General features: G+C 38.6%; 1 protein-coding gene across 2 annotated transcripts in view; it reads left to right on the forward strand.

Annotated features, from left to right (window-relative positions):
- The window catches only part of SLC44A5 (solute carrier family 44 member 5), a 95,979-nt gene that overhangs the window by 37,060 nt on the left and 42,924 nt on the right, over positions 1-15,995 (forward strand). For both annotated transcript variants that reach the window (XM_037404348.1, XM_037404347.1), the window contains exon 2: positions 8,044-8,092. In XM_037404348.1, the coding sequence (XP_037260245.1) occupies positions 8,044-8,092 (49 nt within the window). The remainder of the gene's footprint in view (positions 1-8,043; positions 8,093-15,995) is intronic.

The following is a 15,995-nucleotide window of genomic DNA, read 5'->3' on the forward strand; positions in this document are numbered from 1 at the left end:
GGGGTACCAGAGCTCCTGCGCATGTGTGGGCACATGAAGAAACAATGAAGGGGGTCTGTCCTGCCATGCAGTGTTTCCAACAAGTGTGACATACATAAGCTGTGATTTAATATAGGATCGAGACATTAAAACTCTAGTACAATTATTTAATGCAGTGATACTGCTGACTCACATTTCAATGTGTGGCATCCATTTGCTAAGACTTCTATGCTGAATTCTCCACTTTTAAAAGACAAAAACATTTAATTGTTTTTCTGGAAAAAAAATCTGTCTGCATGAATGGCTAACGGGAAGTAAATATAAAACCCCCCACAACTCACAGTCAGAAAAGACAGTTTTCTGAGATTTAAAAATAGAATTTAGGGTGAGTTGTATTTATCCTCTCATTAGCTTTTCTGGCTAACAAGCAGAAATACTGTCACAATAAAAGGTATTTCAAAGAAAGCTACCATTTAATATTTATTACACAAGAGGAATCATAAATGTGCTTTTATTATAATTGAAATACGTGTGTATATCCGTATATGATCTCATAGCAAACAAGTTATACCTGAACCTTTCAAAGAGGAAAAAATCCCTGTATGCTTGTAAACCAGGTACAAGACTTAGCAGAAGAGCTGTGTTTATGGTGTCAACCTTTTGACTTAATAGACTGCTTTCACACATTTGTGTCCTACAGTAATAATGTATTATTTTACATTACCAGAACCATTAGCTGTTCTGTATAACAAACATTACATGTGACTTGCAACGTAGCTTAAGATTGCCTAAAAAAATCTTCTAAGTAAAATAATATTGACTGCAACTTAACAGTGGTATACATCTCAAACATTTATTTGGATTATTTGCAAAATTAGACTAAACTTTGCAAAGATTAGGCTTTCATTTATGTTAGAGAAGTTCCTGCTTCTGAAAGGGATAGATATGCAAGAGCTTGTGTTACTTTGGGTTTTCCTGCTTCTACCCAGAATAGAAGGGCATCATCATCAAAATCTTCGTATGATTTTTTTAGAGAAACTGGGATGAGGCTCATTCAGTCGCAGTCCACCCCAAGCATTTGTTAGCAGCCTGATTTGTTGGCTTGTGCACTTGTACCTTTGAGCATTGAATTAGCAGATTGTGTACACTTGCCCAAAAGAAGACATTACTGTTGCTGAGGCATGCTACAGGAAGTTTTAATTACTTGAACATACCTATTTACCCCAGTAGAGGGAAGCAGCACATACACATACAGCTCCAACGCCCTTCAAATAAAAATACTATTCTCTTAAAGCCGCACCTGTTCTAGCCACAGGCATGTGTAATTTTTTACCAAACAAAAAGTAAGAAAACTGAAGAAACTAATAGCTATTAAAGAAGAAATGGCGTTTTATTAGAGTTGGGTAACATATTGCTAGCCAAATGCCTGGTCAGTTAGTGTACGTCTGTGTTTAGCACTGTCTGTTCAGAGCCTTCTGTCACTGTCCTATGTTGAGATTTACTGAAGCACCTTCTGACAGAGGTTCAAACTTAGGTGGGAGCACAGTAGAACCATAGTCACTTGGCTTCTCTGTCACTTTTTGTATTTGCCTGAGGAGAGCAGGAAGTCCTGGGAGGTAGTTAATTATGGGAGTTCAGTCAATGGTTAATATTTTACAAAAGATAATCCACACCCTCATATTATTTTCACTCTGTTTACTGATACTGCTTATACCAAGTATCTCATTCAGTAAACATTAGAACAGTGCTGTTAAGTTCTGTAATAACAGAATGGGCTGTGACTTCAGATCACAGGCATCTTTTGTGAACTATAATCTGCAATCATTCTCCTTTGTCATTGTGTACTACACAGTGACAGGGTTGACTTAAAAATGTTAATTTTTGTTGTTCCCGCATGTAGTTCAGCCCTGTCTTGTAAAATTATTGCAGGAATGTGTATACAAGTGTACATGTTACTCGTTACAGAGTTCTACAATTGGTGTTTTAATCATACTCTACAGAGAATGGAAATTTCATACTGGTCAGGATCACCACACAGGGATTCTGTTCCTTTGTGGCCAAATGGAGAGGTTGCTGGGTTTTTGGTTTTTTTTTTTTTAAGTGGCTTTGGGATTCACATAGTAGCTACAATGCCTTGTACTTCCTTTCACTATATAGGCATTACAGTATCTAAAGTAACAACACTAAGTCTTTCTAGTGCTAAGTCTTCTATTCTGCGCTTTTGTGCTAGGCAGAAAGACAAAATGTACATTTTATAAAGAAAACAATTTGGTAAATTATGACTACTCCTACAGATAAATGTTCCACTTGACAAAAATGAGAATTTGATATACAGCAGGTTACATTTTAGAGTTAAATGTGTCAGAGTAAATCTTGCTTTTCCCACTTGCATAACTTGTACTTTAGGGAAGCTAGTCACGTGTATAGAGGGAGAAAAATTTGGCCAGGTGTGACTTGTAAAGACTATTTTCTCTCACAGTAGCACAGGCTACAAAAGCACAGTAATTACTGACAGTGTGATGCCTTATTCTCAGTTAGCAAATTGGTGGTATTTTTTGCAGTTGTATTGACTTCCATAAGATTATTTTACAAATGGTATTCAGGTGCATACATTTCCCTTTCTGCTTATACGTTGTAGGTTAATACAAGCTGATAAGAGTAATTCCTTTTCATTCTTACTAGTAGACTGGCTTGGAGTAGGTGGGGAAGGCACTGAGTGATAACTTTCTGTTCAGTGTAAGGCCTGCCTACTTTGTGAATTTCATTCTGATTCATGACAATCAGCTTTATTTTAAGTCTTTTTAAATATTATTTTTGCGTATCTGTGCTTGCTGGGGAAAGTGTGCTAGCAACATAGGAGTTGGCAGTTAATATCTCACACAGCTTGCTAAAGTGATCCAGGTACAGTAACATGGATAGAGATGAAGAAAACTACTATGGAAGACACGGTAATTTACCTGCTTTCTTATGACAATTTGTAAATGCCTGATCTAAATCTCATTTATTTCAGTTGTATTATTTCACTTGACTTTAATGGGCTTCAGTTCATCCTCAAATGGCTTTCTATAACCTCTTCAATTATTAGCAATATCCTATTTTTTTTTCTAGCATGACATTTGCAAGTTTATTTAAATTACAGGTCAAAGGTAAACTTTTTGTACATCTTGTCAATTTGTATTTTAGATAAGTAATTTAGAATTGCTTTTTAAAATTATTATAGTAATCAAGTGCAACAGTTACATTCATATACTGTTTGAAGTCAGAACTGGTAAATGAAGTGTCTTGTGAAATTTTTATTTTGGTGATAATTCAATGTACAAAAGTACATTGTACAAAAACGTTTCATATCATAAAGCAGCCTTTGAAATAGATGTCTCATCTGCAAAGAGTGCATATCATCTCAGTTTTTAATCTTAGCAAAAAAACGACAGGCGTTACCCCTTGCCACTGCTTTCTTCCTTATGCCTACCAGACTCTAAAGCTTGGAATTTGCTTTCTTAATATGTTTGGGCTTTTATAGCTAAGGAAGTGGTTTGCTTTTACCAGGAGCTATGTAAATATTAATAACATCAATAATTTCCACCTCACTCCCAAGAAGTCTTCTCTATTTTTAAAGAATGGTAGTAATTAAGTAGGAAATTTGATATCTAATTTGGAAAAAAAACAGAATGAAAAAACCAGCATTTTGCTTGTGCTGTGAAGCTGTGATCAGAGTTGCTGTCATATGTTGTGGTAAGGAATATTCCAGTGATGCTACAGACTCCTTCTGTCTGTGAATGTTAGTGTTTTTTTAACTTTAGAATCTAGTTATCTTTTCCTATGTAGACTGCCATATTCTGTAATGGATTTATGTTGAGACCTAGGTGACAGAGGAAGACAATTTGAGCAGTGTTGCACTGCACCATGCCATGATAAGCACACTGACTTCTGGCAGCAAGGAACAATTCTTGGAAGAAGTTTGCAGTACTGCAGTAATTTTACTGCTGTTAATGACACTTACTATCTCACAGCATCCCTCTTCTTGCCTGATGGAGATTAAAGTCTCCATTTGAATCAGAGCTGATTTTCTGGAGTGCTTTTTTTTTATTTTTTTTATTAGTTAGAGGATATTAGTTTTCATTGTAGCAATATTGTGGAGTTCACCTACAACACTTGAGTATGCTCCATAAATACATGTATTTTTTGACATACATTTTTCTTTGTTCTGTTTCAGAGGCACACAGGTATGACATAAATAACAAAACTTGAGCTACATACACTGTTAGACACTGTTGATCTTATTATGGAAAGGAGGACAGTTGAGGAAACACATTACATCTTGCCCAGCTGGTTGCATTATAAAACTATTCTGCCTGATGGAGACATTCTGGAAGCTCAGGAGGTTGCCCCTGTCAACAAGCTTTCTCGGAACAACACAGACTGCAGAAACATCTGTATGCAAAATACAGGTGTATGGCTTCCCTGCTGAAAGTCTGTATCGTATGTTTGAAAAAGTAGCTTGTTGCCATACCAAGGAGATCAGAAATCACTGCTTTCTATCTGGAAAGTAAACAATGCATAATGTGTGAGAAAAGATAAAAATGAACAAGCGCACTAAAATACATTTGGGGCATGCTACGTCTTAGCTGGCTGCCACCAGACAGTTACAGCAATGATGGACTTCAAGACATCCTTTTGACTCTCTCTGTGCTGAGACATGGTTCATTTACCTAATCTCTTCCCAGCAGGTATTTGTCTAATCCATTCTTGAAAGCTTAGGGTGAGGAAAATTCAGAAGTACGCTTGGAAAACCTGTTCTAGTGTATAACTGCCTATGTGTTCTGAAAGGTTTCCTAATGCCTAATGTAAACCACCTTTGCTGTAAATGAAGTTAGCTTCTGTCTCTGACAGAGGAAGCTGAGGACAACTGATCACTGTGGTTTTTATATGGTATTTGAAGACTGTTTTGTGCTCCTTCCCTTAATCACAGTCACTGAAGTTTGCATTCATTTACTGCATTTTGTAAACTCTTAATGTCTTCTATTTAATCAGTCCTACTCTCTCCATTTGTCTGTATCTTCTGAAATTCTAGTGCCATGATCTAGAAATAGTTTTTTCAGCTGAGGCCGTACATGTCCCAAGCACAAGGAACAGTGACTTCACCTGTCATACTCACAATTCTTGAATGAGTTTGTGCTTTCTTTTGCAAAGCGATCACTTTACTGAATCTCTGTTTGTAGTCTGCCATAATACTTCAGGGTTCTTCTCATCAGTGGTGTTGAAAGCAATTCTGTATGGATTTGTGAATGGAATTTGTCTTTATAACATCCGTCAATTTATGAAGATCACTTTGAATTGTTAAATTGTTTATGAATTTCTGTTTGATTATGTCTCCAGAAGTGTTGTAACAATTGTCACCTGCACAGTCACAATGTGTTCATTCCACTTCATTGTTCAAATTGTTAAGGAAAGTGTTGAATAGCTTTGAAGAATAGGTTTCTTGAGTAGCGGGACTGAGCTAACTACTAACATTCAAGAGTGAGAACTTGTGGTCTTAATGAGTGATTCAGTGAAAGTGTTTGTCCCCATAGGCAAGTTAATTGTAAGAAAGAATTACTAGGAATGGACTGAGATCAAATAGAAATTGTCATCATGTGGTTGTATAAATCACAGCCAATAGTTGTGGTGAATATCCTATCCAGGTCTAGCCCTTCCTTTTCCAGAGGTATGTAGTAGCACTGAAAGAGGTACAGAAAAGGAATATAAGCATGACCAAAAGTATGGAATGGCTTATGTAGGAGAAACAATTGAGCAGACTAGGACTCTGGGAGACAGACAAGTAAAAAGGACTGTAATAACCAGTACAATTATTAGCAGCATGCCATGCTGCTCCATGATGTAGGGCAAGTTAAGTAGAGATTCATGGAATAAATGAGAAAGAAATTTGCCCACAACTTTTAAATACAAAGTCACTACCTTTGGTTTAGAAAAGTGTTGCAAATCTCTGTAAACTCATTTTTATGGAAATACCACTATGTTTGCCTTGATTTTGCATTTCTCCTTACGTATTCACTGTGGTCCCTTGTTAGACACAGGGTATGGGTCCAGTGGATCTCTTGTGATCTCGTTTGGCTGTTTTTAACTGCTAAACTTGGCTCCTGTATAAGCAATGAACAAATGTTCACTTCAGTATGCCTTAGGGCCAATAGGGAGTAATGTTACAGATGCTGAATTGTTCTGGAGATAAATTATTTTGTAGAAATACTTACTTTGTAGAAATTGCTGTGCAAAAAGGTTCTTCAAAATACAGGTTTTGGCCCAGCATCAGGTATTGTTGTGGTACACTTGTTTTCTGGACCATGGTGGGTTCCTGTAGTACCTGTGTAGCAGCATAAAACATCTTCTGCTCCCTGGAGTTGTCACACATCACTCCTCCGAAGTTTTAGCTTTCCCAGTCTCTTCTGTGTTAAAACATACTTGTATTAGGAGCCTGGTAAGGTGGACCTGAACACCTCAAACGAAGGCTAAATAAAATTTTATTATCTGCTGTGTTTATTGTACTGGACTGTGTGTATTTTGATAAGGTTTTTCTGATATAAACCAAGAACAAAATCTGGCATTTAGTTAATAAGTAAACTCTGCTTTTGTGAAGTTGCTGAATTCTTCTCTAATTGAAGAAGTATTTTTTCTGTGGGCAGGCAAAGGCTTAGGCTGGTAACACCCTTTAATACCAGGTATGTTCAGCAGAGGAGATCCTTTAGAAGGCAGTAAGAAAGCAGTCTGAAACAGTATTGTAGTGTTGACATGTGAGTGAAGAAATAATTTTTCATTGCACAGATTTTGGTTCAGTGTATCTCCATAATCACTGAACTTTAAAAAAATCCCATAAAGCTGAATAGCTGTCTTCAAAAGGAAAAGTCCAAATCCTGGTCTGTTGAACGAGGGACTGCATCTTGCTCTTCACACAGTTGTTTGAAAATTGAAAATGTAAGTTCTACTATAAATTTTTGTTACTCTTTCCCAAGTGAAATCATACTGTAATTCATCTTACTGAAGTCCACATTTGAAGCACAGATTGGTGGGTTAGTATTTGGCATTTTCTTGATATAGTTTGTTTGCTTGTAGAGTGACTCAATTGGAACTAAGCTAACCAGGATAGCTGTGTGAAACAAATTCCTTCCCCTGTAAACTTTGGCCAGCTGTTACTGCCTGCTTCTAGGAGGAACTTGACTTGACCTTCTGGTTCTGAGATTCATGTAAAGCAACAACTGTGTTCAGGGGTGTATGCATAACCAACTTTAAAACCTGCTATTCTTCCTACACTGGGATATGTGATGGGTGTGTCCACTTGAGAGTTAGAGAATATTGTTTGAAACATGTGCTTTTCTGCCGGCCTTGCAGTGCTGCACATCATCTCCAGCTCTGGAGAAGCTAGTGCAGTTACCCTAGCTGTGCAGGGTAACGTAGAGCAAGGTCCACACTGAATTTCCACAGTTTCCAGCCATGCTTTGTCATCTGGTAAGTCCAATGCAAAAAGAGCAGACCTGCAGCTTTATGTCTGTAAAGTCCTGTAACCAAAGTAGTGGGAAGTAAGAATAACTCTGCAAGACTGTAAGTGTAACATTAAATACAGACATTACTCCAAACTGTTCTTTTAGAGAAAAATCAGAAGGGCTTAACCTATAGCTCCAGAGAGGTAGGTTCACTCCCTTTGCTGCCAAACTCACATAGCACGGGGCTATGAGATATAATCCTTGCCTCTCAAATATCAGTGACCTTCTACTGTGAACACTGTGCACAGGTGTAGTGATAGGATGTACATTAAAGGTTATTTATCATGTGGTAAATATGAGGCCCTCAAAGTGTTAAAGCTAGAAGAAAAAAGCTTTGATCTCATGTACAAAAACTAGGTGATTGTATTGGTGAATTACTGATACTCCCTGCATGAAATGATTTTAACAGAACTGATTAAATAGGAATATATGGAAGATGTTCTTCAAAGACTGCTTTTAACACACCCCCCCTCTATACAGATTTTATTTTAAATAAGGACGTATTTTTATACTGTTTTTATTTTAAATGCAGGTGAACCAAGGAAATTTGACCCAAAGTTCAGAGGACCTATTCATAACAGGTAAATACTATAACTTGTTCTATTTAATTCTTTTGGTTTTGCAGTGAACAGGGGATAAAAAAAATTGTTAACAAAACTTACGAATTTGATTCTGTAATTCTTTTAAACCCAGAGGCAATCCTTGCCACCCTTGAGGATGTATCATTACTGGGGAATATTTACTGTGTGCTCTTAAGTTCTTTCAATTTGAATGCCAATTCTGTATGCCTCATATTATCAAGTAGCTGCTGCCTTACCTTGTGCTGATAGAAGCAGGACCATTTGAGGTGGTGTTATGTTCTGGGGTGCCACGGCCATGTGGTGCAGCCTACCTTGTTTTCATACAGCATAGGGCTGGAACCCTGGCACACTATTCTTCAGTTTGCAGCTGATTTTCCTGCTCCCATAGTTGCCTCATCAAAGGACTTACTTGGTTCTCCCCAGTGTATGGCCTGGGTGCATCCCATATCATTTGTACTGTGGCTGGCCAGTGGTGTAAATCCCTGGCAGAAAGTCAGTAGTGCTTGAACAGTGACAGCAGTGAAGTACTGCCAGTGATGTGGCTGGCTGCTGAGTGACTCAGCCCAGAAACCCTTAAGTGAATGGTTTTCACACGTATGAAAAGTGTCTCTGAAGTGAGTGAGACTACCTGTGGCACTGTGGACTGCAGGGGTGGTCCTAAAATATTGCAATTTAATGGTATTTTTGCGCAGTCTGTTACTGTGCCTTTCGGTCATGTGTGAGGAGTGGTGAAACACTGGTGATGGTATGCCTGGAGGACTTGTCTTGTTTTTACTGTTATTGTGTGGTCTAGTTAGTAAAAACTGTTTTTGCACAGGGCGTGCTGTCACATCTGTGTAGCTGCTGTCACAGCTTCTGCAATTCCAGGTGTATATATATGTGCTCTTCTAATTGTACGTTCCTCAGCAGCTTCTTGAAAACACAGCCAAATGAAAACAATACAGCACTACTATACCACATGTGTTCGTGCATTTTATAATGCTTTGGTGAGAGTATTGTTTGAAACAATATGAAAAGATTAAGGGTATCGCTTCATTATACAGTAGACCATAAGGCGAGCTGCATTGATGCTTATTGAGCATATTTTGCAATGAGGTGCACTTGGATTTAGATTCAGCGGACTGTTTCTGCAAGATGACTTGCTTGACCTTTTGGGGTCATCAATGCAGCACTGTGCACTGCACTATTGACATGCCTTTGAAGTAGTTTAAGATTATTGTTAATTTTTTGTAAAGACAATGAATGAACTGGATTTTTTAAAATTTATTTTTCCAGTTACTAAGAGTAAATGATTAAGAAACCATGGTCTTTCAAGCAAATAAAAGGCTATCTAGGTCCTATGAACAAAATGTCTTCTCAGAAGATATTCCAAAGAGTTCAACAAGAGGGAAATGGGCGTCTTCCCTGAATTTGCTTCTGATTTTGGGACTTTCCACTTTTCTGTGGGAGAAGAGATACTAGGAAGCTGAAAGCATACATTTTTGTCCAGACAAATGATTGCTAGTTATGGCTATGTGGGTGGGAGCTGTTTGTACACCTTGCCATAACTGGTATAACTCTATGTACAGTGTGCGTGGGGAAACACTTTGCTTTCTGCTCATAAAATAATTTGCCCTGTGCTTGGTTTCATTGTCAGTTTTCATTGAAAAGGTTGTCTTCATTTTTGAAAAATGGAGAGGGTGGGTTTCTAGGGAGACAGGCTGCATTGAAAGGTGCAGAGACAGCTGGAAAAGGTCACATCCCATCATTGTAACTGCTGAAGTTGGTGCATTTTTGTAGGTGCTGTAGAGTAGAAATGATGTTTTGAAGTTGTTGAGCACCAAGCTATCCCCCAGTCCACTAAAAGCCTGAAAAACAGAAACCAAGTCTTAATAATGGTGTATTAATATCTCTTAAAGAGTGGATTACTCCCACAATTTTTGTCAGATGGATCCTTTGCAAGGAGATTCAGTTCTCAACTTTTCTTTTTTTTTTTTTTTTTTTTTTTTTTTTAATAGAAAAGAGCTGTTGTCAGTGGTTAAAAATGTTCAGCAACAGTGGGAAAAAGGAGTGTTCGACAAGGCAATGTATACACTGCTTTGCTAGTACCATCATTCTCAGGGGGGTTGTGTGTGGAGTTTGGTATATTTCATGCAGACATCTTTTCATTAAAAAGGATTAAAATGCAATGACTGTGTTGATTGACTCTGAGCCAACCAACTCATGAAAATCCAAAACTGTGTTTTCAAGATGATGTCTTTTATTGGTATAACTACGTACTGAAATTCTTTCAGGTTTTTTTCTGCTCTCATTCTGTACCATTCAAGACTGTCTCTGTTGTCCATAGAAAGATTAGTGTACAGTGGAAATATGTTGAAAAAGTGGATTTTATCTAACTTAAAAGTAGTTCTGAAACACACTTCTTTGTTACAAAGCCTCCTGCCAGAACAATCTGTCTTGGCTTGAATTCACTTAATAGTCAGTGCTGCAGATAAAAGCATGTCTGTTACTACTTAGAAGGTTCTGTAGTTTACAAGTGCAGTGAAATTGCTCAGCAAGCATCTAAGAAATCGGGGGCAATTCATTGGTGTTTTTCCAGATGTAAATGTAACATAGAGAATAAGTTCTAAACTAGCATTCACCATCCTTAGTGAGAAGAATAGAGAACCACAATTTATTTATTGATTTTTATCTTTCTCAACAGAAAATTTATGACAGAGAACACTGCAGCCTTGTAGTACTCTCACTCGAATGCACGCACCTTGTTCTTGTCTATGCAAGATGTATTTCTTCTTTTCCTTTCTGAAAGCTAATAATTTTAGAAATGAATGGAAATGTTTGTTTAGAAAGTTGATCCTAATTTGAGAAGTATCTTTATGATATTGCCAATGTGACTTTGTATGGACTCTGTGTAGGAATGAATTTAAGCAATAGTTTAGGGATGTTATTAAATGTTCATCTATGTACATTACTATCAGAAAATACTAGTAAGGTTTTATCTATTGTATCATAGAATCGTAGCATCGTTAATGTTGGAAAAGACCTTTGAGATCATCAAGTTCAACTGTTAACCCAGGACTGCCAAGTCCATCATTAAACGATGTCCCTACGCACCATGTCTATGTGCTTTTTAAACACCTCCAGGGATGGTGACTCCACCACCTCCCTAGGCAACCTGTTCCAGTGCTTGACCACCCTTTCAGTGAAGAAATTTTTCCTAATATCCAGTCTAAACCGCCCCTGGTGCAACTTGAGGCCATTTCCACCAAGTGAGTAAGCTTACAGTAAGTAAGAAATTGCAGTAGCTCTGCAATTTTGCAGCTCAAAATGATGTGGCAGGAGTTTTGGTAGACAACTTTCTAGAGGAAAATTGAAACTCCTGGTGTTCCTTGTCAGTCTGAGCTGGAGATGTGTACCTTGCAGTCACCAGATCTGATGATCAGTTTAACTGAATTCATATGAGACAAAACCTGGCACATCATGTTTTAAGTCTAAGCTATCTCTGATTACTCAAAGGCAGAAATTTCCTCCAAGCCATCTTTCCCCCCACCAGAGGTTCACCCCTAGGAACTGAGTAAGTTGGGTGCCTCTCAGTTTCCAAATGTACGAACACTTGTCCAGTGTCACAACCCTAAAGCTGTCCATCTGTCAATCTCTCCCCCACTGGCGTTGAATGGTCTCAATTATTTCATGCCAATGCCGGATGAAGCAGGGAATGTTGTGGGGAAGACTTGTGAAGTTAAGGGTTCGTAAGGAATTTAGATAGAATATGTTATGCTTCTTTAAGAATAAAAAAAAATTTCTTCCACCAACATCATCATAAGATATCTGAAATATGTTTGTGGATAAATCAGTCAGGTACCATCATACAGGTGGGAAAACAAGCCTCTCCATAGTTATACTACAATGGATATAAGACAAACCATCTTCCTCCATTTAGATTTTCTCTAAATTCCAGTAAGGGCATTTATAACAGTCAATACAATCATGGCATATTTTTCTAAACTGCTTTGGCAAAATCAAATTAGCAAATCACGCTTCTGACATCTCCAATTTTGCAGAGTTTGTCTTGACTCTTTGCCTTGCCCTTGGTGATTTTTCTCCCTCCTCTATGTAGTTTCTTGAGTTTTTTCTCATTTTCCTCTTCCTGGTTAGACACATTGCAGGTATTTTTTTTCCTGTTATGTTTTAAAAACTACCGACACCCCTGGGCTATCTTTAATTGTTCACCATCCTTCTAGAATTTCAGTGTTCTTGTTAAGACAAAGATCACCTTTTCCTTTCTGACTGGAAAATGTAGTTAATGGGTTCTCACACAAACTGAATCTCAGTAAATTTCCGTAACCATTTAGCTGTCGTCTTTAAGGGTTTGAAAAAAACTAATAAAAATTCCTGACCTTAACTAGCAATAGAAACTTCGCCTTCTCACAAATATAAATGTCACTCATAGATATCTGCATGGCACATCACTTGATACTGCGGTCAGTATTGAAATAATAAACAGTTTTGCCATGTAAATTATCCTTTGTGCTTTTTAAACTAAATAGCCTGCTAGAGATGTTACTTAGACTACACTAAGAGTCTACCATAGGTAAATATTGGTGGAATACAAAATTATTTTTCTTGTTACTAAGATTTTATTGGTCCATATATGTTTTATTACGTGTTGTCTGTATCAAAATAATTTGCCACGCATTCACTAATATGAGTGGGAAAGCCTACTTTTTTTTTTGAGTTCTTGTTTTGTGTTTCTGGCTTGGGGCATACAGCATCTGCAGGTGTTGCTCATTTGCAGATACTGAAATTTGAGTTTTCCAGAACGAAACCATACTTAAAGTGTGGAGCCTGTAACTAAGATGTATGAACTCAGTAAATCCATGCAGGTCAGTGCAGGTCAGTCATACTCATTAGGAAAATGCAGAATTTCAGTTGATGGAAAACAGCTTGTGGTGAAAACTTGTATAAATATCTTTTTCTGTGCAGTTTTGGCCTTCACAGGAGAAGTGGCAATTCATGGGGGATTTTGAAAGAAACTCTCTGCAAAACTTTAGTTTATGGGCACCTTGCACGCTCAGTCAGCTGTGCAGGGTGGTGCCCTCAATGTCACTGTGCTGATAGATACACCCATTTGTACAGCAGACCTTGCTGCTCAGTCCAGCCCCAGTGAAGAAAGGGGTCTTCAGAGCTACATGGCATCGTATGGCACAGTGTAACATCACCTTGACACAACGTGATGTAGGGAAGTGTGAAAACACAAGCTGTTAGTCCAGCAGGGAGGAGGAACTCAGAAGTGAGGACATTAGTCGTCACCTTAATGTGGCAACAGAGGTGAAAGCAGTGACCTGAAACTAACGCTGTGAGCATCCTGAGCCTCACTTTGCTCTGTGGTTGCACAGGGCTGGGCTCCAGCTGACTTGCAGGTGCCGATATACTGCTAGTGCTGTTTCACTAATAAACGTCGTCCTTTCTTGCTAGCACAGCATCTTGAGTGAAATTGCACTTCTGACAGATTGGACGTGGAAATGCCAAACAGAGGGAGGTTCTAGTCAGTCATTAACGGTTAAGTGCATGAACTGTCAGTGAATAAATGGCTTTTATGCACTAATATTCTGTGTGGTGATTTTATCCTTGCATTCTTTATTTGCTAGGTTGCCATTACCCTTGCACAAAATACTCTTTGCTTGCTACACCACATGTAACACCGCAAGAGAAGCCAAGAGGCAAGTACGTTTCTGAGATGGTGGAAAGCAAATCAAGCTCCATAAATTAGGCTAAATGACAGCAGTAAGCAGTAAAATGTGATGTGGCAGCCTGAAATGTGCACTTAAGCAAATGAAGGTCTTCTATTATGTCACCTGAAAATGAGGAATCTGAGGGTTTTATCAGAAATTTATCTTTGTGGAAACGTCTTGGTTCAGATTAAGGAACTTGGATATCTAAAAAGTACCAAAAAACATCGACATTTCTAATACTGGCTATTAGCAAAGGCGTTTTTTATTTTTTGGTCATACGTACTATAGGAAATGTAAAGTACTTTTTCTCATTAATTTTTGCATGTCTACACATAATTATTATATAAAAGTACGATAGCGCTATCTATAAGAAAGATTATAGAGCCTGTATGATAAATGGTGTTCTCAGTTCTTATAATCATATTTCCATCAATCCATCTTCCTTAGGGTTCAGTTTAACAGTTCAGTCTCCTGAATGATTTTGCTCTGCCTCATTAGCCTGCAACAAACGGAAGAAGCAGATTTGCCATAACAGATCACCTTCTTAGTTTGAAAAAATTTGTATCAAATCTGTGTTCAGTCAAAGCATGGCTGGATAATTTCTGAGTAAGTTTCAGTAGTAAGCATAGGCTTCCAGTATCTCCTGTTAAGGAAGAGGCAATTCTCATTGCTTCAGTTCCTGCAACTTTGGAAACTCCCAGAATCTTCACAGTACAACCTTGTGTCTTTACAGAGTTATTTTAATTTATTCATTTAAGATGTTTTACTTTTTTTTTTTTTTCCCTCTCCATGTGGAGCCTTGTATTTATGAGGTAATGTTATGATCTTACTGGAAGTGAGCTACTTGAGCTAGCAATGATGTTAAATAGAGCCAGGATTTGACCTGTAGTATCTAGTAAAACAAGCCTTTATTTTGAATGAGCAACAATTAGTCTGTATAAACTGTTTCAAAATTTTCTGAGGCTATCCAAATAGGATTTATGTGCTTCCTGTATATTTATAAATTATTTGTATAATAATATTTGGCAACAGTGAGTTCTACTAGGTAACTGTGCAGAAGTTTGTGTATTACAAAGAACAGAAAATCCTGCATTCTGGTAAAGCGTTTGTTGGTACTTGTTCACGGTGGCTCTGCAAAACTTTGAAAGGAAGCTTTACCACAAAGGGATGTAATCTTTGATTGCATTTAGGTATCGTAAAATGAGACCTGTGAGGATTGAACTGGAAGAGGTTTTGGGACTACAGGAGTTGTAATTAAAGTATTTATGGTGCCATATTTCTCCTGAGACATCTTGAATTAAATATCGTACCTCTTAAAAATGGCTCTGATGGGGTAAGAGCCAAGCCTGAGCAGTGTCAGAATTGCTGCTGAACAGAGGCTGTGAAAATGAGCAGCGTTGTTTCAGCATTACCTCTTCTGCTTGCCCTTTCTTGGGTTACTGTCGTATTGACCTTGAATCCTGGACCACCTTGGCCTCACTAAAAATTTATTTCCATGGGATGCTAAAACTGGGTATAGAGAAGCATACAGGATTTTGCATTCCTTTTCTATACCTGGGAATGCTTTTCAGGTTCTGAAACTTTTTAAAAGCTCTGCCATCTTTATCTCCTTCTTGCTAAAGAACAGTGGCTCTCTAAGAGGAGGCATAGAGTGGAAAATGGAGGGAATGGTGGATGCTAAAAATGGCTGCGTGCCAGCTGGGGTTTGGGATCTAAGGTTTCTGTCACTGGCGAGATTCTGCTCGCATCCACGTGGCTCCACGCACGGCCTTGTGGGCAGGGATGCACCGCGCTTGTTGTACGAAGGTATCCTTGACATCAGTGTGCGGCATGCATTGGGTTTCCCACTTGCCTGTAAGGACAGAGCGGGACAGGACCCGGCTCAGGTCAGATGGCAGCGGTGTGTGGCACAGCTGTGGGGATGGCCTGGTGTGGCACCGTGGGTGCTGCGGGCACCAGCCCTGCCCTGACAGGGTGGTTGCAGCCTGGGCATCTTCAGGCTGCACAGCCCCCCCTGCCCGAGCTGCCTGTCGTGGGATGTGGTGAGCAACGGCAGCCGCAGGCATCCTTCAGATAAAGAGGCCGCAGGCAACATGCCCCTTTATGAGTATTCGCTCCTATGTTAATTAAACCCTGTCGAGACCATTAGCTGCAGCTGTTTCTTAACCAGTGAGGCCTGCAGACGGAACTGT

Source organism: Falco rusticolus, chromosome 11 (assembly GCF_015220075.1).
Source record: "Falco rusticolus isolate bFalRus1 chromosome 11, bFalRus1.pri, whole genome shotgun sequence".
Classification (NCBI taxonomy): domain Eukaryota; kingdom Metazoa; phylum Chordata; class Aves; order Falconiformes; family Falconidae; genus Falco; species Falco rusticolus.